A 24,773-nucleotide genomic window follows, 5' to 3' on the forward strand; every position below is an offset into this window, starting at 1 on the left:
TGGACTACAAGTCCCGAGAAGCCCCGCGGCCACGGCGAGGCAGTAACTGGTTGGAGAGCAGCTTCTGCCTGCAACCTAATTGCGCCGTCAGAATTGAAACCTTCCTTCCGTTGATCGTGGTGCCGGTCCGGCGACTGCTAGTGTTTATCAACTTTTTACAGATGCTGTAAGTAACGCAATTTGTGGTCGCAGAATGAATTTTGAGCAGATACAGGATTGAAACTGAGGATCCCTGACTTGACGTCTCTGGGTCCGACACTTTGGGCTTGCTTCTATTTTTAAAAAACTGAACTTTGAAAAAGTGACACCAACAGTGCACCAACTGATTTTCGAAAAAAATTCAAATACAAAAAAAAAAAAGGAGCCTAGGAGACTTCTTTTACCACTTCTCTTTCACCTCCAAATTCATCCAATCCTAGCTCTGGTCTGATCTGGTCTGTATGGTACCAGGTATGCCCCTCCTCCCGCCCCGCCCCCGCATCAGCACCAGACGTCGTCCACGCGGGCTTTGCTGCAGAGCTCGGCCGTGGTGACTCCTTTCCGGAACGTGTTTCGGTGCCCCAGTGGCCCTCAGGTAAAGGAGTATTGGTGGGGGTCTTGGGGGGCAGAGCCGCCCCGTTTTGGAGGGCTCTGCGCTCAATGTGAGGTCAACAGAGGTCTGGGTGTGCCCTTCGTGTCCTTCCTGGATTTTATCCAAATTCCGGTGTATTTTGGCAGCTCTTTGGAGTTAGCAGTTTCTGATTGTGCCACTTCAAGGTTTCATAGAAGTTGGAGGTTTTCTCTCTAATTCGGGTTCTCTTTGTTGTTTCGTTTGGTCTTGGGGAGGGAAGTTTGATGAGGATGTGTTGACATTTCCCCTTCATTGGAAATCTTTACCTCATTTTTCTCAACAGTAACACTATAACATAATCTTGGTTCATACCTTATTTTTTTTAACCACTCCTGTGATGAAAGTGGTTAAGATTTCTTTCCCCTAATCATTTGCTCTTACATATATTGTACATAAATTTGTGTTCGTTTTCTAAAAAAGCATTACTGTAGGACATAGTTTTTTGGTAAAATTGCCCTTTCAAACTTCATACCGATTTACAGTCTCACCAGCAGTGGGTTCTTTTTTTTTTTTTAAAAGATTTTATTTATTTATTTGACAGAGACAGAGAGGGAGAGCAGGAACACAAGCAGGGGGAGTGGGAAAGGGAGAAGCAGGCTTCCTACCAAGCAGGGAGCCCGATGCGGGGCTCGATCCCAGGACCCTGGGATCATGACCTGAGTCAAAGGCAGACGCTTAACGACTGAGCCACTCAGTCGCCCGCCAGCAGTGGGTTCTTGTGCTTACTTCCGCACACCCTGGTCAAAGTTCTCAACCTTTTTTTTTTTATGTTATGTTAATCACCATACATTACATCATTAGTTTTTGATGTAGTGTTCCATGATTCACTGTTTGCGTCTAACACCCAGGGCTCCATGCAGAACGTGCCCTCTTTAATACCCATCACCAGGCTAACCCATCCCCCCACCCCCCTCCCCTCTAGAACCTTCAGTTTGTTTCTCAGAGTCCATAGTCTCTCATGGTTTGTCTCCCCCTCCGAATTCCCCCCTTCATTCTTCCCCTCCTGCTTTTTTTTTTTTAGTTCTCAACCTTTTTAATCTTGCAAAATAATTGAATGAAAAGTTGTATTTCACTATCCTCTTAATTTTTATTTCCTTGGATACTGAGCATTTTTTTGTTGGTCATTTGTTTTCTTCTGTGAATTACTGCTTGTGTTTTTCTTAGTGCTGTTATAACTACATGCTATTAGTGCTGATGTCACCAGGATTCGGGATTAACAAATGATTAGAGAATTAACAAATGATAACATTTTATAATAAAATTTTCTATTGCTTTTAAAATTAAACTTTTTATGTTGAGATAATTACAGATTCACATGCAGTTGTAAGAAACAATGCAGAGAGATCCAGTGTACCCATCACCTAGTTTCCCCCATGGTAACATCTTGACCACGTATAATACAATATCACAACCAGGATATTGATATTGATACAGTCAAGACAGGGAACATTTCCATCACCACAGGGATCCCTCATGTCGTGTATTCAAGCCACACGCACTTCCCTATTCCTTCACCCTCTCCTTAACCTCAGACAACAAGTAATCTGTGTTCTCCATTTCTATAATTTTGTCATTTCCAGAATGTTATATAAATGGACTCATAAGGTATGTAACCTTTTGAGATTGACTTTTTTCCCTCAGTTAATTATCTGGAGAGTTAATCAGCTTATTGCTTATATCAACAATTATAGCAATATTGTAATTACATATTTCTATTTTTTCTCTTTAAGCAACATCCTCTTTTTTTTAAGATTTTATTTATTCATTTGAGACACAGAGATACAGAGAGAATGAGAGCATGAGCAGGGAGAGAGACAGAGGGAGAGGGAGAAGCAGGCTCCCCACTGAGCCAGGAGCTGGATGTGGGGCTCAATCCCAGGATCATGACCTGAGCCAGAGGCAGATGCTTAACCATCTGAGCCACCCAGGCGGCCCTTCTCTTTTTTTCTTAAGATTTTATTTATTTATTTGGGAGAGAGAGAATGAGCTGGGGGGAGGGGCAGAGGGAAAAGGAAGCTCCCCACTGAGCAGGGAGCCCAAAGGGCAGGGCTTGATCCCAGGACCCCGGGATTATGATCTGAGCTGAAGGCAGATGCTTAACCAACTGAGCCACCCAGTCGCCCCTAATTAACACCCTCTTAAGCAACCAATCAATCAAGAAGAAATCACAGGGGATTTCTGAGAAAAATCCTTAGAGATGAATGATAACAAAAACACTGAAACATATGGGACACAGAGAAAGCAGTGCTAAAAAAGACATTTATAGCTATAAATGCGTACACTCATAAGAAATATCTCAAATCAACAACTTCACTTTACAACTTGAAGAACTAGAAAAAGAAGACCTAAACCCCAAGTTAGTAGAAGAAAGGATCCTTACCCATCTTGTTGGAAATCTCCCCCACTGGGCATTGGACACAGTCAAAGCAGTAGGTGGGCCTGAGACCAGGACCCCAGCCAAAGTCAGATGCTTTACTGACTGAGCCACCTGGACACCCCCAGGTTGTTCTATTTTTAACAAAACAATTTTGCTACTTGGACAGTCATGTTCCCCCTTCCTAATGTCTGGGTTCTGGGCCTTGAAATCTCACTGGTGCACTATCTCCTACATACACGTAACTGCAAGCATTTTCCACTTTTTACACTTTGGGAGATTCCTGTGAGTAGTCTGGCCAGTGGACCACTGCCATGCAAGAGTGATATTCACAGTGTGGTGTGGGGGCTGGTACTGGTCCATGTTTGTTATAGGTCTGCAATGAGGTAAGTACAGAAATTGACTAAGCGTTTAGGAATTTTTACAGAAATTTAATATTGATGTGATATCCAAGCACATGATTAGTTTCATATTTTATTGTATTTTATAGGAGTATTGGTTTGTGAGGGATTGCAAATTTTATTAAAAACAAAACAGCCAATGCTTTACTACAGGTGGTGGGTGGTACTGGTCTAGAGAGGAACCACGCTTCAGGACCACGGACAGCACCTCGCTTTCCAAGACTGAATCCTTGCTTTTCTGCCTCTGCTCCCAGCTCTGGCTGCATCCCCTGGTGAACAACTAGCTCCCAAATCTCCAACAGATGCTTTTCAGCTTTTGTCTTACTTGCCCTTTCTAACGTATGACTTTTGTTAACATCGACTCTGCCATTTTTGTTTAATGATCATTCCCAGTGAAGAAATAAGAAATAAAAAACACTGCCAACGAGCTACACCACTAAAATGAGGGGACCATTCCTGGTAACTAAAACATATTGCCAATATTTTTTTTAAAGATTTTTATTTATTTATTTGACACACAGAGAGAGCGAGCACACAAGCAGGGGGAGGGGCGGGCAGAGGGAGAGGGAGAATCAGGCTCCCTGCTGTGCAGGGAGCCTGATGTGGGGCTCCATCCCAGGACCCTGAGATCATGACCTGAGCCAAAGGCAGACGCTTAACCATCTGAGCCATCCAGATGCCCCCATATTGTCAATCTTAAAACACTGTATTGAGATTATATATACATAAAGATCATCATCATCATCGTCATCACCACATATTACTGAATAAACTAATGAGCATCTCTTAGCACTGGGCACTAGGAGGTGGAAGACTTCATCCTATTACCTGGGTTGGGCTACAGCTTTCTATTGACATGTTTGGGTCTAGACCCAGGGCATTGTGAACTTTGGAATTCTCGAGACTTGTTTTTTCTGGGTCCCCATTTTGTCATGTTGGCGTCACCCTCCCACACCTTTTAGTTGTGTACCCTATCCTTTTCCAGTGGCTTCCTTGCCATCTTCTCTTCCCTCCAGGCTCACCCACAACCTCTTTTTGGTCCCAATGCAGAGAAAAGTACACTGGAGGAAGGGCTCTCCTGTTGAAGTGTGCTCGGCACCTCCTGCGCCCTCAGATTCAGTCCAATTACCTCCTCCCTCCATGTTCCTATAACTTTTCTTCCCCCAGTCCCTTAACCGGCCCACTGACTGCTAAGCAATCCTGGGTCCCCGTGCCTAAACTGCTCTTGTTCCCCGCTGCTCAGGGAGATTTTAACCATCCTTCAAGGCTTGAGTCAAATCTATCTCTACCATGGAAACCGCGACATTTCCCTCTCCCCTTCCTGAATTACTGCTTCAGGGCTTCTCATTCCGTCTCACCATGTCACCTCCTTCCCCCAATCGATTCTAAGCTCTTCGAGGTTCAAGTCCAGGTAATAAACTTCCCATTAGCCCCATCCTTTCCGCACACATCTGGGGTGACTGCCCTGCAAGTTGCAGAGGGCAAGCCCCCTCCCCTCTTTGAGGATGTTACCTCAATCAGCAAGAAGGGCTAACAGCACCCACACATCCCCGAGTTTCTACGCGGAGTAAGAGATGCGAGCGGTGGAAATCGCTCTAGAGCCTGGCGCAGGTTGGGTCGGGGCTTGCGTGGCCCCTCCGCAGCCCGGAACAGCAGGAACGCACCGGGGGCGGGGCCGCGCGGGGTCTCCCGGGAGTTGTAGTCCGCAAGTGCGCTCGCAGTCTCCGCACGCTCCGCGCGGAGACCCGTAAGACTTGCCTGCGAAGGTGGCGGGGGTCTGCGGGGCTCTAGGGGCTGGCCCCGGGCGGGGATGGGGCAGAGCGCAAGCAACCGGTATGGCCCTGCCGTTGCTGCTGGGGCAGCTGCTGGCGCTCATGGGCCACGGGGGCGCGTTCTACCTTGAGGTCCGCGAGCTGGAGGAGAAGTGCTTCATCCAGGAGATCCCCGATGGTACCGTGGTCATAGGTGCGCGCGCCCGCCACTCCCGGCCTTGCCCTCCCTGCACCCAGAATCCTGAGAAGGGAGGGGAATGGGGCGCCGTGGCACCAGCTCAGGCCCGCACCTTCCCTCCCCTGCCGGGGGTGGGCTGGGGCGGGGAGAATGGGTGGACAGAAGTCTAGCCAAGGCATCCTCTCTTGCCTGTGCGGCGGGCCAGGGGCGCCGAGTCTGATGCAGACTCGAACGATGGCAGAGAAGTCGTGCTGGAGAAGGGAGGAGAAGCGGAGGGCAGTGGTCAGACTCGAGATCTTCCTGTCCCTCGACCCCCCACCCCCGACCACCATGACTTGGTCACGGGGATGGACAGAAATGCACCTCTGTTGCCTCTCCATTAGGTAACTACAAGACGGAGCTCTACGACCCCGCTATGGAAAAGTACCAGCCCTCCCCGCAGTGGATCAATTTGTTCGTGTTTGTGAAAGACCCCGAGAACAAGGTGAGGCAGGCCTTTACTCCTTGCATGCCCCCCAACGCCCCAGCGTCAATGCGTAGCCCTCTCTGGTCCTTCATTTCTCACAGAAGGATCTGGTCAGGCAGGCTACCTCAAGGAGGGCCATGGTCTTTGCCATCCGTATTCTGTATTAGCAGTGCTGGCATCTGAGACTTTCCAGCCAAACCGATGCTATTTCCCTCACACCCACCCCTCTGGCCTGCGGGGGTCTGCACCTGGGATACCCCCAGAATTCTCCTGGGAGCAGGTACTAGGCTAACTTCTCTGTGCTCACTGGAGGCTGCTTCCTCTAGAACCTTCTGGCCCGACAGTACGGCCCTCAGGGCAGCTTCACCTTCACCTCCCAGTCTCCCGGAGAGCACCAGATCTGCCTCCACCTTGAGTCCATCCGGTTCGCCCTCTTCTATGATGGCAAGCTGGTGAGTGTGGCAGGCGGGAGGCCCCTGTCCCCAGGGACTCAATTCCTCGGCCTCTAGAGTGAGAAGGGTGTGGTGGGTGGTGCCTATTGAGTAGGGCTGAGACTTTACCTGAAGCACCCCGACAACCACTCCTGAGGATGAAAGGGGACCTTGGGAGGGTCACTCTGACTTAAAACTCTCCCTTGGACATTGCTGCTATAAACATCGGGGTGCACATACCCCTTCGAATCCCTACATTTGTATCTTTGGGATAAATACCCAGTAGTGTAATTGCTGGTTGTATGGTAGCTCTATTTTCAACTTTTTGAGGCCCTCCATATGCCATTTGCAACGACATGGATGGAACTGGAGGGTATTATGCTGAGCGAAATAAGTCAATCAGAGAAAGACATGTATCATATGACCTCACTGATAGGAATTCTTAATCTCAGGAAACAAATGGAGGGTTGCTGGAGTGGAGGGGGGTGGGAGGGATGGGGTGGCTGGGTGATAGACATTGGGGAGGGTATGTGCTATGGTGAGCGCTGTGATGTGTGTAAGACTGTTGAATCACAGACCTGTATCTCTGAAACAAATAATATGTTATGTTAAAAAAAAAAAAAAAAAAAGAAGATAGCAGGAAGGGAAAAATGAAGGGGGGGAATCAGACGGGGAGATGAACCATGAGAGATTATGGACTCTGAGAAACAAACTGAGGGTTCTAGAGGGGAGGGGGTGGGGGGATGGGTTACCCTGGTGATGGGTATTAAAGAGGGCACGTACTGAATGGAGTACTGGGTGTTATACGCAAACAATGAATCAAGGAACACTACATCAAAAACTAATGATGTAATGTATGGTGATTAACATAACAAAATTAAAAAAATCCAAAAAATTAAAAAGAAATAAAATTTGACAGCAAAAAAAACACAAAAACACAAAAAACAAACTCTCCCTTGGCTCCCAGCCATCCCTAGGATAAAGACCAAGCTTCATGACGTGAGATTCAGAGCTATTCTGCCTCTGAGTGCTTCAGGGCTCTCCATTGTCACCTCCCCATACAGAACTTCTAGTAAACTGCCTGGCTGAGTCACACCTCTATTTCTCTGCACGTGTAGTCCCATCCTTTGTATTTTCAATGTAGAACTCCACATAAGCAGGGTTCCGATCTGGTGTTTTGACCCCCTGAGCAGGGCCAGTCACCAGGTCGGTGTGTGAGGAATGGAGCTGCCAGCATCAGGCCCAGATGGGGACGTAGAAGCTAGATTTCTGGCAGGTTCACAGAGCTAAGCTCCCCTGACCCCCATCCTGGGTCCTCCTGTTCCAGGCCATTCACTTGGACATGCAGTTGGGTGAACACACCAATGATTATGCGGAATTTGCGGCCAAGGACAAGCTGACCCAGCTGCATCTGCGTGTACAGCAGCTTGTGGAGCAGGTGGAGTTGATCCAGAAGGAGCAGGAGTATCAGAGGGTGAGGGGCTGGGTTGGCACAGCTGGGGCAGGGGCTGTGTGACCTCCTGGGAAGTGGCTCTTCCGGCCCTTCCCGCCGAGGGGGTGGGGGTGAAATTCAGTTCTAGACAGGTGGCTTCTCCCTTCTCTCCTCCCGCAGTGGCGAGAGGAGCGCTTCCGGCAGACCAGCGAGAGCACCAACCAGCGGGTGCTGTGGTGGTCCATTCTGCAGACCTTCATTCTGGTTGCCACGGGTGTCTGGCAGATGCAGCACCTCAAGAGTTTCTTTAAAGCCAAGAAGCTGGTGTAGTTGGGCCCCAGAAACCTAGCCCCAACTCATTCCCCTTCTGTTAACTGATTGAAAGTGCCCTGGCCTGGTCTATTTCCTGGCTCCCAATCCCCCAACCCTGCAGGGGGGACAGAGGACCTCTTTCAACTGGTTTCTCAGCCAGCATTTGGGAGAGGATGAGTTGCCCACTAGATGCTTGGTCGGGGAGCTGTAGGATTTTGTGGCTTTGTGCTGTTGAGGAGGAAGGTGAGGGTGCCCCCACGCCCCTGGCTAAACCGGATGGATGAACTGTCCCAAGATGGAGAGAATTAAGAGCGACTATAAACTGCAACCTTTCTGACCTAAACATTTATTGCCTCCCGCTCTGCAATTCATTCTGGTGTTTTGTTTCTAACCAGATATTAACATGTGAGGCTCTGCATGCATTGGTGGGGACAGATCCTGAAATGGATGGGATGAAGAAAGCTTGTTCTCCAAAAGCCTTAGCAACCTGTGGAGCCCTTTCCAGAAAGGTCCAATTTGGGCCCATCTTATGGGTAACCTGAGTGCTTGTGGTGATCCTGTGCCTCTTTGCAGGCTCCAGTCAGGTTCATGTGCTCTTCTGCTGGGTTCTTCCAGGTAGTTGGATGGGCACCTCTGTCTTCCCACTATTTTTCAGCCAACCTATGTCTGTCTTTATGATGTCACAGGTTGATTTTTTTTCAGAAGATGCTTTCTTTTCTCCTTTAAAAAAAAAAAATAGGATTCCAAGTAATAGTTTCCATTATAGTCGGCATCTCCTATAACTTGACCTTCACATGTCAGGACCTTCACAGGTGTAACGACCAGGCATCTATGCACCCACTGCAACTGCCTGATCTAGCCCACATTTTACCTCTGCTGGTTGCCCTGTTGGAATAGTCATCTCTCATGTGAATCTGATATTTTCTGTGATAAGGAAATTTCACTGGCTGGCACCCTCAACAAAATGAAGCCCAAATCATCAAAGCTAAGGATGTCAATAAAGGGAGACTCCCCATGAGGAGGGGGATGTGGGGACAGCCCCAGCACTTGGCCCGAGACAGACCCACCCGCCCCTAGGATATGTTTGAGGGACACTGCAAGCCTTGGAGATTTGCTCATTTGTGGGTGTGGTCATAACTGGCCTCTGGAAAGTATGAGTGGACTGAACTGACGGCTGGTGGGGAACCACTGGAGAGCAACCTCAGACACAGTTTGTGATCTTAGGGTTCATTACCCTTACCTGAAGGGGTGTGTGTGTTGGGGGGGGTGCCTTGCTCTCTGTCATAGGAGAAGCAGAGCAATCCAGACATGCACATTCTTGCACATGGAGCCTATGGTCTGATACCAAATGAGGCAGGGCTTGAACAACAGGTAAAGGCGATGCATGTTTCTGAGAAGGGTATGTGCTGAGAATGACATGATACTAGCTCTGGTCTAATCTAGATGGTCCGAGAAGGCTGCTTTTTAGAATTGCATTCATGATTAGGAGTTAGCTGGGGGAAGTGTGTTCTGGCCAGAATGACTAGCACATACAGGAGCCCTAAAGCAAAAAAGAACATGGCAATTTGGGAAACCGAAAGAAAGCCACTATATCATAATCCCGACTCTAAGAGAGACCACAGGACAGATCTGGTGTTCCCTTGGGGTACGGCAAGTGAAAGTGAACCTGCCTTCAGAGCCATACCGCTGGGCCAGGATGACCTAAGGAGAAGGGGCTTAGGCAAGTGTTACAGGGGGATGGGGCTGGAAGGAAACAGGGCTTCAGGCTCTCAGTGCCTCAAAAGTTGGCAAACAGAGCCTTAGGCACCTCGCAACATTAAAAGGTCTAGAGCTGCTCAGCAGCAGTTGCCCAAGCCTTGTCTGAGAACCTTCTGGGGCAGAGGTGAAGCGTCTGAGATGGAGCTGACACGTGACTGCTCTTGGGAAGGGCTCTTTATTGGAGCTCCTGCCATTTACGCTCTTTTGGTGTGGTTCTTTTCTTAAACCAAAGGTGGCAACTAAAGATATTTTTTCTTTTGCTTTAATATTCGTCGAAATTAAAAGCCGCTCATTCGTTTTGGAAAGCACCCCGTTCTGTGAACTCCTCAAGTCTAGACGTCACAGCATTAGAGTTAACGAAATTCTTTGATGGCCAGCACCACAATTAACCCACGAACCGCGCCTACAAGACAGGTGCATTTCCATCTCACAGGCCAGGAAAACGGCTCGGGGCAGGGAAGGGGGCTTGGCCGAGTCATGCAGCAGTCGGGAAGAAGCTGAGAGGAGCCGCTAGCCTATAGCAGCCCAAGTTTGGCCTAGAGCGAAAATCCGGGATCTTCTCACCAACCCCCAACGACCGCCAGCAGTTGAGCGGCTGCGGCGAGTAGGAGGGAAGTACCAGCGCCCGCCTGGTCTAGCGGTGAAGTGCAGAGTGGAGGGCTCGGCGGGGCTCAGGGGCCGGCTCACCTTGTCCTCTGGGTCCTTCACCTCCACGAACATACCAAGCCCGGGGGTGGCCGGCTGGTACTCCTCCCGCTGCTTGTCATACAGCTGTGTCCGGTAGTTTCCTGGAGGGAAGCGGGGCGAACCCAGGTCAGACGAGCGCGAGGTGGGGTCGAGTCGGCCCTCGCCAGGACGCGGCGAGACCGGGTGCTCCCCGCTCTGGAAGAGCGGACTCTCCCGCGCCCCCCGCCGCCCCAAGACCAAGGTCTTGTTCCAAACTCTCCCGTTCCACCCGCACCTATAACCATGGTCTCGTCCGGAATCTCCTCAATAAAGCACTTCTTTTCGGTCTCCCCGATGTGGAAGTAAAGCGCGCCTCCGCGGGCCGCAAAACACTCTTCTTAGACCCGCTCTGCATCCGACCAGCACTTGTCCTCAGAGCCGCAGGCGGCGGCAGCGCGTAACCTTGACGCAGCCGCAGGGCCTGCCGGGATGACGAGTTCCATTGGCTGGACTACAAGTCCCGAAATGCCCTCGGCCCCAGCGAAACAGTACCTGATAAGGGAGGCGCTTCTGCTCGGGATAGAATTGGGGCCCCGGAATTGAAACCGCCTTTCCGTTGATTGTCGTGGTGGCCGGCGAATGTGATTATCAACTTTTTAGAGATGGTGGAAGTAACGCAGTATGTTTGTGGGGTGGCAGAGTGAATTATGAGCAGGTACAGGATTGAAACCGAGGATCCCTGACTTTCCCTCCAGGTGTCTGCATTTACACTTTGGGCTTGCATTTTTAAAAAACTGATCTTTTAGGGGGTCTGCGTGGTTCAGTGGGTTAAGCGTGAGGCTCTTGATTTCAGTTCAGGTCTTGATCTCCTGGGTCCTGAGTTCGAGCCCTGTGTTAGGCACCAGCTGGGCGTGGAGCCTACTTTAAAAAAGCAAAAAAAAACCCAAGAAACAAAAAACAGGGGCGCCTACGTGGCTTAGTCATTTAAGCCTTCCAAAAGCTCCTGATTTCTGCTTAGTCAATTAGGCATCCCAAAAGCTCCTGATTACTGCTCAGGTCATGATCTCAGGGTCCTGGGATTGAGCACCCCCTTCCATAGGGGTTCCAGACGGAGTCTGCTTGAGATTCCCTTTCCCTCTCCCTCTGCCCTCCACCCCACCCCCCAAGCTGGAGCGCGCTTTCTCCCTCTAGGATAAACAAATAAATCTTAAAAAAAAAAAAGCAAAAAACGGAACAAAACAAACCCCTCTTAATTTTGAAAAGTGACACAAATGGTGCACCAACTTCTCTTGGGGGGAAAATAAAAAGCCAAGGAGACTTCCTTTACCTTTTTTTGCTCTTCAAAACCCATCCACTCCTAGAATTAGTCTCGTCTGGTCCGTATGGTCCCAGGCATTCCCCCGCACAACATCAGTACCAGACATCAACCACGCGGGCTTTGCTGCAGGGGCTCCGCCGTGTTGGCTCCTCTCCGGGACATGGTTTGGTGCCCCAGTGGCCCGCAGGTAAAGGAGTATGGGTGGGGGTCTTGGGGAGAGTCGCCTGTTTTGGAGGGCTCTGTGCTCAGTGTGAGATCAACAGAGGGTCTGTGTCTGCCTTTCCAGGATTTTATCCAAATTCCAGTGTATTTGGCAGTGTTAGTTTCTGATTTTGCCATCTTAAGGTTTCATAGAAGTTGGAGGTTTCCTCTCTAATTTGGGTTCTCTTTGTTTTGTTTGATCTTGGGGAGGGAAGTTTGAGGATGTGTTGACATTTCCCCCTTATTACAAGTCTTTAACTCATTTTTCTTAACAGTAACAATATAATATCATCTTGGTTCATACAGCACCTTATTTTTAACCATTCCTATGATGAACGTGGTTAAGATTTCTTTCCCCCAATTATTTTTTCCATGATTCATCTGTTTATTTTATTATTTATTTATTTATTTATTTTTAACAAGATTTTATTTATTTATTTGACAGAGAGAGACACAGCGAGAGAGGGAACACAAACAGGGGGAGGGAGAAGCAGGCCCCACGCCAAGCAGGGAGCCCGATGGAAGCACCATCCCAGGACCCTGGGATTACTACCCTAGCCGAAGGCAGACGCCCAACGACTGAGCCACCTAGGCGCCCCTCATCTGTTTATTTTAGAGAGAGAGAGAGAGAGTATGTGCGTGTGCACGGTCAGGGAGGGGCTGAGCGAGAAGAGAATGTTAAGCAGACTCCGTGCTGAGCACAGAGCCCAATATGGGGCTCCATCTCACTACCCTGAGGTAAAAAGAAGCGTCAGTGACTTAATTGACTGTGCCACCCAGGCACCACCCCCCCATTATTTGCTCTTACATATATTGCTGCAATAACAATTTGTGTTCATTTTCTTTTTTTGAAGATTTTATTTATTTATTTGACAGAGAGAGACACAGCGAGAGAGGGAACACAAGCAGGGGGCGTAGGAGAGGGAGAAGCAGGCTTCCCGCGGAGCAGGGAGCCCGATGCGGGGTTCGATCCCAGGACCCCAGGACTATGACCTGAGCCAAAGGCAGACACTTAACGACTGAGCCACCCAGGCACCCCTTGTGTTCATTTTCTAAAAAAGCATTACTGTAGGACATAGTTTTTGATAAGAGATCACAAAATTCCCCTTTCAAACTTTGTACCAATTATAGTTTCACCAGCAGTGTATTGCAGTGCTTAATTTCCACACTCTAGTCAACCGTTCTCAACCTTTTTAATCTTTGCAAAACTTTAGAAGTGGATGAAAAGTTGTATTTCCTTTTATTTTCTGTTTATTTCATTTCCTTCCTGTCCTTTTCATTTTTATTTCCTCAAATGCCTAGTGTTTCTTCTCGGTCATTGATTTCTTCTGTGAATTGCTGATTGTGTTTTTCTTTCTTTTTCTTTTTTAAAGATGTTTATTTATTTATTTAGAAAACCAGAAATATTGGTGACCATCACTGAGGACTATCACAATACCCTTGGTGGCCTACCCAACAGCCATTTCCCATCCCTTATGACTTGCTAAGAGAACCCCAGTTCTGTCTACTCTCTTCTGGGTGACATCTGCGTTAGGAAAGACCAGACCTTTCATGGTAATCCCATTCATTCCTATTTGGGGGTTAGTTCATTAACCATGTTCTGGCTAACAGACATAAGGATGTCTATTTCTGGAACTTCTGGGAAGGTTTTTTCTCTCTCCCTCTCTTAAAAGAGGACATCAGACAGTGGGTACTTATCTTTCATGCCTTGGTGGCGTGTTATGATGTGATTACTTAGAGCTGCAACCAAGAGGAGAGTGGCAGACATTAAAGATGACAGAGTGGTAAGCTGGACAGATGGTGGATGATTGAAGGCATTGGTGTGCCATGTTGAAATAATCAGCCCTGGAAGCACCCTACCCCTAGACTTCTTATTGTATAAGGTAAGAAAGGTCCTTACTATGGGCCTTTTTTTGCTTGGGTTTTCCATCAGGTGAAGCAAAAAATATCTAACTATACCCGAATGCTAAGGCTGAGTCATGAGCCGGGCATTGTGGTAATAAGCACTTCATCCTCATAAAGTTAATATAATCTAATTTCATCCCCATAAGAACACTGTGACATAGGTGTTATCATATCCATTTTGTGGGTGGGGAGATTAAATCATTGCACAAGGCCACACAACTCTAAGTGATAAAAACAAGGACGAAAGCTTTTTTTATTATTATTATTATGTTATGTTAATCACCACACATTACATCATTAGTTTTTGATGTAGAGTTCCGTGATTCATTGTTTGCATATAACACCCAGTGCTCCATGCAGAACGTGCCCTCTTTAATACCCATCACCAGGCTAACCCATCCTCCCACCCCCCTCCCCTCTAGAACCCTCAGTTTGTTTTTCAGAGAAGGATGAAAGCTTTTGGTCTAGTCTCTGCAAAGGATAACTTGAAATCATTTGTGAATATTCTATATCTTCCTTACTTTAATTGTTCTCTGAAGCATATGTAAAAAGTAGAATTGCAGTGTTTCACCCTAAGCACCCAGAAATTTCCAGGGGTATGAAAAAATACCAGAGAATGTAGAGCTGATTAACCTTATGATTTATTGCTATGTAACTTTAGGCAAGTATTTTTTTTAAGATTTTAATCATTTGACGGATAAAGAAGATGTGGTATATATATAATATGCAGCCATCAAAAAAATGAAATCTTGCCATTTGCAACAATGTGAATAGAACTAGAGGGTATTATGCTAAGTGAAATAAGTCAATCAGAGAAAGACAATTATCATATGATCTCACTGATATGGGGAATTTGAGAAACAAGACAGAGGACCATAGGGGAAGGGAGGGAAAAATGAAACAAGACAAAACCAGAGAGGGAGACAAACCTAAGAGACTCTTAATCTCAGGAAACAAACAGAGGGTTGCTGGAGTGGAGGGGTTTGGTAGGGATAGAGTGGCTGGGTGATGGACATTGGGGAGGGTATGTGCTATGGTGAGCACTGTGAATTGTGTAAGACTGATGAATCACAGACCTGTACCCCTGAAACAATATATTATATGTTAATTAAAAATAGTACAGTAAAAAAAGATTTTATTCATTTATTTGAGAGAGTTAGATAGCAAGAGAGAGAGCATGACCAGGGGGCAGGGAGAGGGAAAATCAGGCTCCCCACTGAGCAGGGAGCCTGATGCAGGGCTCGATCCCAGGACCCCGAGATCACCACGCAAGCCGAAGACAGATGCCCAACGGACTGAACCACCTAGGCGCCCCAAGTATTCTTTTTTTATTTGAATGAATATGTTCTATATACTTACCAGGCACCAGGAATACAAGCATTTAGTCACTTATCCAAAAAGAAAGGAAAGAATGACAGGGTGCCTGGCTGGCTCAATTAGTAGATGTGACTCTTGATCTTGGGGTTGTGAGTTTGAGCCCCACATTGGGTGTAGAGATTACTAAGAAAAATAAATTAAAAAAAACAGAAAAGAAAGAGTGACAAAAGGAATACAGCATGAAATCAATGCTTGATACTTACATATTATGTCATATTCACAACCATCCTATAAGTTTTAAATATAACTATTTACAGAGGGGAAATCTGAAGGTCAGAGTAAGTAGTTAAGCCACAAAGCCAATAAATGGTGGAACTATGAAGTTATGGGATAAGATTGAGAACAATTATGTGTCTGACTCCTTATAAAATGTTTTATCACTACGTATTTGCTGCATCCAGATATTATCTACCATCTGTGTTTTGTCTCTGAATGAAGCTGGGCTTCATCATAGACTGGGTCTGCTTTCTATCTCTACCTCATTCATTACTCATAGCATGGCCTTGTGCTAGTTATTTTAACCTCATCCAGTTTGCTTCTTCATCTGTATTATCTGTATCATGAGGTAATATAACTTTTTCATATGGTTTTGTGAAGCTTGGGAAAATAAGACAATGCTCGTGGGCACTTAATTAATGGCAGGGTATTATTATGGCGCAGCTAAGGAAATTACAACACACAGAGATCAAGGTAGTAGTAAATGTTCACACAGTTCAGTGATGTCTATGCCAGGGCCGGAATATAGAACCTATTTCTGCAACAGGCAGAAGACATGAATAGACATTTTTTTCCCAAAGACGACATGCAGATGGCTAACAGATACATGAAAAGATGCTCAATATCTTTCGTCATCGAGGAAATGCAAATCAAAACCATGATGAGGGGCGCCAGGGTGGCTCAGTTGGTTGAGTGTCTGACTCTTGATTTTGGCTCAGGTCATGATCTCAGGGTTGTGGAGTCGGCTTGGGATTCTCTCTCCCTTTGCCCACCCCTCCGCCCCCTACCAGCCCCAGTGTGCATGTGCACATGAACACATGCTCGCTTTCTCTCAAAACAAAACAAAACAAAAAACAACGAGATACCACCTCACACCTGTCAGAATGGCTAAAATTAACAACACAGGGAACAACAGATGTTGGCGAGGATGTGGAGAAAGGGGAACACTTTTGCACTGTTGGTGGGAATGCAAACTGGTGCAGCCACTCTGGAAAACAGTATGGAGGTTCCTCAAAAAGTTAAAAGTAGAGCTACCTTATGACCCAGCAATTGCACTACTAGGTATGTACCCAAAGGTTACAAAAATACTGATTTGAAGGGGCACATTGCACCCCAATGTTTATATCACCATTATCAACATTAGCCAAACTATGGAAAGAGCCCAAATGTCTATCGACTGATGAATGGATAAAGAAGACAGATATATATATATATATATATATATATATATGCCATCAAAAAGAATGAAATCTTGCCATTTGCAGCAATGTGGATGGAGCTAGAGGGTATTATGCTGAGCGAAATAAGTCAGTTGGAGAAACAAATACCATATGATCTCACTCATATGTGGAATTTAAGAAACAAAACAGATGAACATAGGGGAAGGGAAAAAGAGAGGGAGGTAAACAATAAGTCTTTTTTTAAAGGATATTTATTTATTTATTTATTTATTTATTTATTTATTTATTTATTTATTTAATAGAGCTATAGAGTGAGCGAGCACAAGCAGGGGGAGCAGCAGAGGGAGAGGGAAAAGTAGGCTCCCCGCTGAGCAGAGAGCCCAACATGGGGCTCCATCCCAGGATACTGAGACCATGACCTGAGTTGCAGGCGGACTTAATCGACTGAGCCACCCAGGCGCCCCAAGAATAGAAGAGTCTTAACTGTAGAGAGCGAACTGAGGGTTAATGGAGGGAGGTGTGTAGGGGGATGGGCTAAATGGGTGATGAGTATTAAGGAGGGCACTTGTTATGATGAGCATTGGGTGTTATGTGTAAGTGATAATCACCAAATTCTACACCTGAAACCAATTTTACCATATATGTTAACTAACTAGAAATTAAAAACTTGAAAAAAAAAGAACCTATTTCTGCTTATTCGGAACTCTTTCTATTAGCAAACCAAAGAGATTAGGAGCTCAAGGATTATGAAGTAAGTTTTCAGAGGGTAGAGATGACCAATCCTGACCCCGGATTCCAAAATATGGCCAACCAATGAATATTTATTATGTGTCTCTGCAGTTTCAGCTGCTGATGAAACTGACAAACAAGATCAACAAGTTCCTGCTCTTGAGCTTATATTCTAGTGAAAAGAGCAAATTATAAATAAATAAAATAATTTCAAGCAGTGGTAATTGATAACAAGATTGATGTGAGAGAACCTGTCTAGGTAAGGGATAGAATCCTGCCTTAAATGATGAGAAAGTACTGGGAGGAAGATTGTCCTGGGCAGGAGGAAACAATGCAAATGGAAAGTTCCCCTGATGGTAATGATCTTGGTGTGTTCAAGGCACAGAAAGAAACTAGTGCATGTGACCACTGAAAGTGAGGATGAGAGCCCTGGGAGATGAGATTCAGGGAGGTAGGGCAGAGACCAGCTAAGGCAGAGTCTTGAGAGTCATGGTAAAAAAGTTGTGAGTTTTTAGTTGTTGCAATGGGGAGCTATTGATGTGCTTTATGTAGGAGTATAATCCTACCTGCCTCATATTTTTATTTTTTAAAGATTTTATTTATTTTGGGAGAAGCATGAGCAGGGGAGAGGGGCAGTAAGGGAGAGAAAGAGAGAAGCGAACTATCCGCTGACCGGGGAACCTGATGCAGGGCTCGATCCCAGGGCTCTGGGATCAGGACTTATGCCAAAGTCAGGAGCTTAATCAACTGAGCCACCCAGGCGCCTCTACCTAGCTTATATTTTTAAAAGGATCACTCTGGTTGCTCTCTGCAGAATGGACCATGGGAAGACCACAGTGGAAGCAGTTAGGGTGTCTGGGATTAGGTTTATGTTAGTGTTATTGTATACAAGCAAGTGCAAATTCTCATAATCTTGTTTGACCTCCAAAACGAAAGAGTTCCACTTTCCTCTTCCATCATCTCATATAGCACTTATAACTATCACTGAAGCACGTACTTTTTTATTGTCTGTCATCCTCATTTAGGGTCGCCACATAAAATACAGGCGCTCTGTTAAAAGCGCATTTCAGTAGAATAACTTTTTTTTACTATGTGTTCCCAAATGTTGCATGGGAAATACTAAAAACCAAAAAACCAAACTATTCGTTATCTGAAATGCAATTAAATGGGGCACCCTGCATTTTTACGTGCTAAATCTGCCAACTCTACCCCCACTAGAATGTGAACTCCAAGAGGGCAGGAACCACGTCTGTCCGCTCCCACACCTACGTCGTGGCGTAGTGCCTGCCGGGCACATAGTGGGAGCCCTCACAGGCTCACGGAAGGAATTAATGAAGGATTTAAGGAAAGAGTGATTGAATAAAAGGATGCACGGGAATGCCTTGGTGCGGACGGGGGAACGGGAGAAGACAGAGAGAATCGGCTGGGTCCGGGCACTACATTGGCTGGCAACCGCTGGGAGGCGAGGAGCGGCCGACGCGCTGAGGTCACGGGCGCCCGCGGCCCTGGTGACGTCATCACGCCTGCGCTCTCCGCTCCGCCCGGGTTTCAGTTGGCGCGGGCTCCTCCTCGACCGTTGTGGTGACTGGCGGTTTCTGGTGACCCCGGCCCACCGCAGGTCGCCTGCGGAGCTGTCCAGTCCCGGCAGTAGCCCTCCGTCCTCGTCATGGACCGTCCGCCCGCAGGCCTGGCGGCTCGCCCGCGGGGAGAACTTCCCAGGGCCATGTTCAGGCCGAGCAGCGTCTCCCCGCGGCCGCCCGTTGCTGGCGGCGGCGGCGGCGGGGGAGGCCCAGCTCAGTTCGGCCCTGGGGGCGGAGGCCGGGCCAAGGGGCTGAAGGACATTCGTGTAGACGAGGAGGTGAAGATCGCGGTCAATATCGCTCTGGAGCGCTTCCTATGCGGGGATCAGAGAGGTGAGGTTCCCGACAGGGACCCCGTCGGCTGCCCCGCCTCCCCCAAGCCGGGACCCACGGTGTGAAGATGCGGCCTCAGTGGGGAGGGAAGGCCTGGGCCGCCCCCGGGCCCGCTGGAGCGGGCCTCCCCGGCGGGTGGGGCCGCGCTTGCTAGCGCTCGGTGGGATGCACGGCGTCCTGCGGGTCGGCAGGGTTAAAGCACTTGCCTAGCAGTAATCAGAAGGTGGAGGAGTGGGGTTGCTCCTTTGCCGGAAGCGTTTCTTTCCCCAGAGAGAGGCCTGTAGGCAGCTTGGGGCGTTTAACCCACAGTTTTTAGGTATTGGTACCCCCCCTTTTTTAAAAAGGAAATTGTGGTAGCCTTAGCTGAGGCACGTTTAAACTACAGAAGAGCGGAGGAAATCAGACATGTATTGGCAATATGTAGTGTTTTGTTTAAATCCCGAAAGCATCACGCTTAAACACTTAAGAAAATTAAACTGGTTTTGGTAGACGTCTTTCACACCACTTAAGGATGGAAAGCTACTTGTCTTGTGTCATACGGTGCAGAACCGCCGCCGACCCGAGGTGATCAGTACAACATACTGAGTGCCCATTCCGATTTACTGGCCCAAGTAGGGGACCCTTGACCTTGGAACCTTACGATCCAGAACAGGCAATGAATGACTTGGACAGAGTGAACTTACATTAAACAAAGCCTCAGCAATATGAAAGCAACAAATGCAGTCTGAGATATAGTGAAATAGGAATTCTATAGTTTTTTGAAAGCAAAGACAGTGGAGTTTGACGTTAAGCATTCATCATGCTTGAGCATCGCTTATCACGGAAGGAAATGAATCTTTTTGTTAAGTAAGCAAGTAAGGACTAAACCAAGTTAAAATAGTAAAATATGTTCATCAGTCATCGTACCAATTGAAGATTCCAGCACAAATAAGAGGAGTAATCTTTGGTGAACATGAGAATCCTCTATCACGTTTAGATTTAATTTTTATTAATATGGTAATTCTGATAGACATTCAGTAGTTAATTGAATTAATATCTACTTTTCACATAAAATGACCTTTTCACATAATGTGAAAATGACTTTTCACATAAAATCACATATGCTTATATGACTTTTTTTTTTTTAGAGTGCTTGTTGGGGGAAGGGCAGAGAGAGGGAGAGAGAGAATCTTAAGCAGATTCTATGCCCAGTGTGGAGCTGCACTTGGGGCTCGATCTCACAGCCCTGAGATCATGACTGGAGTAGAAATCAAGAGGTGGGTGCTCAACTGACTGAGCTACCCAGGCGCCTGTTTTTTCATATTTTGTATCTGTATGTTTATTGAAGCACCTTGAAAGAAAATTTTGTATTACCAAATGGTACCTTGTGTGTTTTTTTTTTTTCATATAGAAATGGAATTTCCTTCTTCTTTCACCAGCACTGAAAGAGCCTTTGTTCATCGATTGAGTCAGTCTCTTGGTTTGGTTTCTAAAAGTAAAGGGTAAGCTGATAGCTTTTCTTATTTAAAAAGAATTATTTACCAAAAAAAGAAATGTTCCTGACTCCATTTAAGTAGTTATTACTGTTTTAGATTCACGTCCTTAATTATATTGTAGATAAACTGATTCATGTCTGTACCAAACTTAGCTCGTTGCTTTTCCTCCTATCTTGCCCTTTTTTTGTTTTCCCTTAAGGGTTAAAAAAAAAAAAAAGTGAAGTTTAAAATGTAAGAAAAATAGTTTAAAAGTTGAAGTTGCTTGAGGAAAATGTTTTCTTTTTTCATAGAAACTAAGTCTCCTTTTTTAAACAGAATGGATAGATGAAAGATAATAAGTACCATTATTTACAGAACTATTTCTTTCAATGTTACTGTATTGTAATGGTAACTTTAGAATACATAATCATTGTTTTCTTTCTTACCAGCTCAAGAAACTGATGATTAGAAAAGACTAAATAAAATGGATCAGGAAGAAAGAAACAGTATATATTTTTTTGAGGGCCACTGATCTGTAGGGGAAAAAGTCATTTTTACCATCCAAATTGAAGAACTCTATGATTACATGAAACGATTTCATTTTGGGAATAAGGATGAAGGGATTGATATATAGCAGGGTTTCTCAATATTGGCATTATTAACATTTCAAACTGGATAATTATTGTGGAGGACTGTCTTGTGTATTGTAGCATATCTAACCTTACCCACTAGCACTTTCACCCGCAGCTGTAACAACCAAAAATGCTTCCAGATGTTGCCAAAGTGTTCCCTGGGGAGCAAAATTGCCTGTGGTTAAGAACCAAGGAGGGGGGAAAGAAAGATAAAATTTCAGCTTAACAGGGTTTAGGTTAAAAAGAGAGAAAACAAAAGATTATGAGGTCAATATTTTTAATTTACAGCAGGAAGGTCCTAAGATGAAAGTACCTGATGTAGGAATGTCTGGCATTTGAATGCCCACAGTGATACATTACTGAGTAAGATGGGATTTAGCTTAGGTGAATGTGCGTTTTGAATATCACTAAGGCCGGTGCTGGAAACAGTGGAAGGTTTTGAGCATGCCCATATTATAGTCCTCTGCATAAGTTAAATACAGCACTTGCAGATGAAAAAGAGTACAGGGCCATAATCCTTTATCCAAAAACACCTGGAACAAGTGGATTTTGAGATTCAGGTTTTAGAAACATTTTAGGGTATATTTGCAGTATGTTATGTAATACCCCTCATAAGGTGCAGGCATCACCTTTAATCACAATATTTCTGCTGGGAAACATGAATATTCACAGTAAGATAAAGAAATAGTAGAAATAGCCTCATATCAATGTAATCAGGCTTTCCTGCCAAATGAAGTTGCTGCCTTGAACCCTAAAAACCTACAAAACCATCTGCAAGTCCAACAAACAAAAGATAGGAACATTATTTTGTGGAGAAGGAGGAGGAAGTGGGGAGGGGTTGTTTTGAACAAAAGTGCATTGGAGAGAAGCAAGAATGATGGTTTCTCATTGGCTGAGTTTTGGGGTGGTTGATTTCTTGTAGAAGAAGAAACAGCAAAAAAAAAAAAAAAGAACAAGAAACAGCAATGTAAATCTTTCTGTTGGAGCCTGCAATTGAAACTCCTTTGCCTTTTTTTTTTTTTTTTCCTAGAGTAGGAGAGAAAGAGGGTGGGGGAGGGAGGAGGTAGGGGCAAAGGGAGATGGAGATAGAGAATCTTAAGCAGGCTCCACACCCAGCATGGACCCTGACACAGGGCTCTATCTCACAACCCTGAGATGATGACCTGAGCCGAAATCAGGAGTTGGACTCACTGAGTCTTTTTTTTCTTTTTTTTAAAGCTTTTAATTTATTTGACAGAGACAACGAGCGAGAGAGAACACAAGCAGGGGGAGTGGGAGAGGGAGAAGCAGGCTTCCCGCCGAGCAGGGGGCTCGATCCCAGGACCCTGGGATCATGACCTGAGCCAAAGGCAGACGCTTAACAACTGAGCCACCCAGGTGGCCTGGGACTCATTGAGTCTTAACCGGACTTAACCCACTGAGCCACCCAGGCACCCCCAAGCTTCTTTCCTCTTGAGGAGTCTTCAGTTGGGTCTGTAATTAACAATTCTTCCTGTAATTGACATGAGTAGCTTGGGTTTCCCTACCGGCCTCCCTTTCTAGCATTCCCTCTCCACTTTAGTGAGGTTTCCCTTTATTAATTTTCACATTGCAAACTTACAGAAATCTTCCAGTTTTCATTGTTTGGGTTAAGAGTTGCAGATAAGAGATTGTGGGTTCTCAGTAGAAAGCATCTGTTGTAAGGTACAGTTCTGTAGCTATGTTATTTCTATGGTAAATGGGTTCTGAATTCTGAACAGTTAACTTGGAAATGACCATTAGAAATTACCCTTAGAAAAGCAGTCCATTAGAATGGACTACATCTGCTTCTGTTCAGTAGCATGATTGTTTAAGGGATGGTCCTGAATGGAGAAACCTGGGGAAGGGGAAAGAGCAAGATAGAAGTTATCAGGACAAAAAAAGGTGGGCGAGGAAACACTGAAGGGACGGAGAGAGGAAAAAAGATGCTAAGGGAAGTCAGGCAAACCTGCTTTCTCATCTGGGCTATAGTACCTATTCCTAGTGCTCTGTAAATACTGTTAGGAAATGTCCTAGCTTGATTAAAGGTAGTACGATGCTTATCTTGTGGTCCTTGTGATTTTCAGATGCCTTTCTTTTCACGTATATTAAGTACTTGGAATATGGTTGTCATATCCTTTCTTTTCACTTATATGAGAATTTGTACCTGACTTACATTTTCATGGGTTTTCCTGTTTACTGTTGAGTAAAGGATTTTTCCCCCCACTTCCTAGCATAACTTCATTGACTTAGTAAGTTAGTATTTCTTTTGTATCTGGTATCATGTTTCCTTAATAAGTATTTGAGAGAGAGCCTGGTGTGGAGGAAGAGGGAGGAAGGTTGGATTTCACTCCCAGTGTCTCACTGCCTCATTCTCTAGTTTTGGTCATGGCCCTTAACTTTCAAGGCCTATTTTCTTAAATGTAAAGTATGAAGGAGTTAAGTCTCTTTGTTTTAGTTCGAATTCTGTGATTCTGTAGTTTATTTTGAGTATCTTATGAGGTTTAAAAATAGATTCCGGGCAGGGTGCTTGGGTGGCTGAGTCAGTGAGCATCTTGAGTGTCTGCCTTCGGCTCAGGTCATGATCCCAGGGTCCTGGGATCCAGCCCCGCATCAGGCTCCCCACTGAGTGGAGAGCCTTCTTGTCCCTCTCCCACTCCCCCTGCTTGTGTTCCCTCTCTCGCTGTCTCTCTCTGTCAAATAAATAAATAAAATCTTTAAAAAATATATAGATTCCAGGCTTACTGTGTGAAAGTTGACGGTTATTTTTTCTCATCACTTTCTCTTTTTTGCTCTCCTTTCTTTCAAAAAACAGCCGTCTGTGTTAGATTTTGTTTTTCATTTCCTCCTGAAGAGTTGAATTGATTTTGCAGTTGATTACTTATTTTGAATTACTTTTTATAATTGCTCATCTTTTGGTGAAAATTCTTTTGTTGGAGTAATGTCCCCATTTTGTGTTCTTTAGTGTAGCCTAAAGTTTTGTTTGAAATTTTAGGCAAGCTTTCCCATACCAAAATTTTACCTCCTTATAATTTCCCTTTTTCCTCAACTGAGGTCTGAATTTTGGTTTTAAGAGCATACTTTTCTGAGTCTTTGTTTGACTTGTTCATGAACAAAACAATTTCTTTTCTGTTCTTCCTAGTGCAAGTGATGCAAAATGAAATTTACAAAATGAACTTTGTTAAAGACTTGTGGAAAGAGAAACTATAAAGTACATGAAAATAGGTTTTCCAGGTACAGGTTTCTTACCCTGTGATTGCTGATGTCCCTGCTTCCTAGGTATCCACGTGTTCTAGCCACCCTGACTGGAAGGCTGTACCCTGCAAGAAAGCCCCCTTTTCAGATTCGGGTTCCTGACTCCCTTGCCTCTTGCCTGGGAAGGTTGTGTACTGCACTCTCCTTTTCTGCCCCACTTAAAATAGGAAAAATTGGTTAAAAGTGACTTAAGTG

General features: G+C 45.6%; 2 protein-coding genes and 1 long non-coding RNA gene across 5 annotated transcripts in view; 2 read left to right on the plus strand and 1 right to left on the minus strand.

Moving 5' to 3' along the window:
• The first annotated feature begins 38 nt into the window (after positions 1–38).
• LOC114203882 (transmembrane emp24 domain-containing protein 9-like) lies at positions 39–8,319 on the plus strand. Of its 3 annotated transcripts, none has more exons than XM_088023233.1 (5): positions 39–166; positions 5,719–5,819; positions 6,128–6,253; positions 7,560–7,706; positions 7,845–8,319. In XM_088023233.1, the coding sequence occupies exons 2-5, from the start codon at positions 5,751–5,753 to the stop codon at positions 7,992–7,994; spliced, it is 492 nt and encodes a 163-aa protein (XP_087879359.1). In that variant the 5' UTR covers positions 39–166; positions 5,719–5,750; the 3' UTR covers positions 7,995–8,319. The 3 variants fall into 3 exon arrangements, with proteins under 3 accessions (XP_087879359.1, XP_087879360.1, XP_027952964.1); XM_088023234.1 differs by lacking the exon at positions 39–166 and adding an exon at positions 191–574; XM_028097163.2 differs by lacking the exon at positions 39–166 and adding an exon at positions 5,206–5,350.
• On the minus strand, positions 8,307–10,846 carry LOC148164299 (uncharacterized). Its single transcript, XR_015768153.1, has 3 exons — positions 10,696–10,846; positions 10,422–10,522; positions 8,307–8,696 (listed from the first exon to the last, which is right to left on the minus strand). It is a non-coding gene; the product is annotated as an uncharacterized LOC148164299 (long non-coding RNA).
• An 8,029-nt stretch (positions 10,847–18,875) lies between these two features.
• Positions 18,876–24,773, plus strand: part of YTHDC2 (YTH N6-methyladenosine RNA binding protein C2) — an 84,047-nt gene continuing 78,149 nt past the window's right edge. The window contains exons 1-2 of the mRNA XM_028093023.2: positions 18,876–19,240; positions 20,631–20,721. Coding sequence (XP_027948824.1) covers positions 18,994–19,240; positions 20,631–20,721 — 338 coding nt within the window. The 5' untranslated portion in view covers positions 18,876–18,993. The remainder of the gene's footprint in view (positions 19,241–20,630; positions 20,722–24,773) is intronic.

This window comes from Eumetopias jubatus, unplaced genomic scaffold (genome assembly GCF_037043125.1).
Source record: "Eumetopias jubatus isolate StellerSeaLion01/CBP00866 unplaced genomic scaffold, mEumJub1_p1.0 scaffold_5, whole genome shotgun sequence".
Taxonomy (NCBI): Eukaryota; Metazoa; Chordata; class Mammalia; order Carnivora; family Otariidae; genus Eumetopias; species Eumetopias jubatus.

Bases quoted from the DNA above. Each gene is read 5' to 3' on its own strand.
- LOC114203882 (XM_028097163.2), top strand. From the start codon at position 5,221: ATGGCCCTGCCGTTGCTGCTGGGGCAGCTGCTGGCGCTCATGGGCCAC. The intron at 6,254-7,559 runs GTGAGTGTGGCA...CTCCTGTTCCAG, and splicing joins TCTTCTATGATGGCAAGCTG to GCCATTCACTTGGACATGCA. The intron at 7,707-7,844 runs GTGAGGGGCTGG...CTCCTCCCGCAG, and splicing joins AGGAGCAGGAGTATCAGAGG to TGGCGAGAGGAGCGCTTCCG.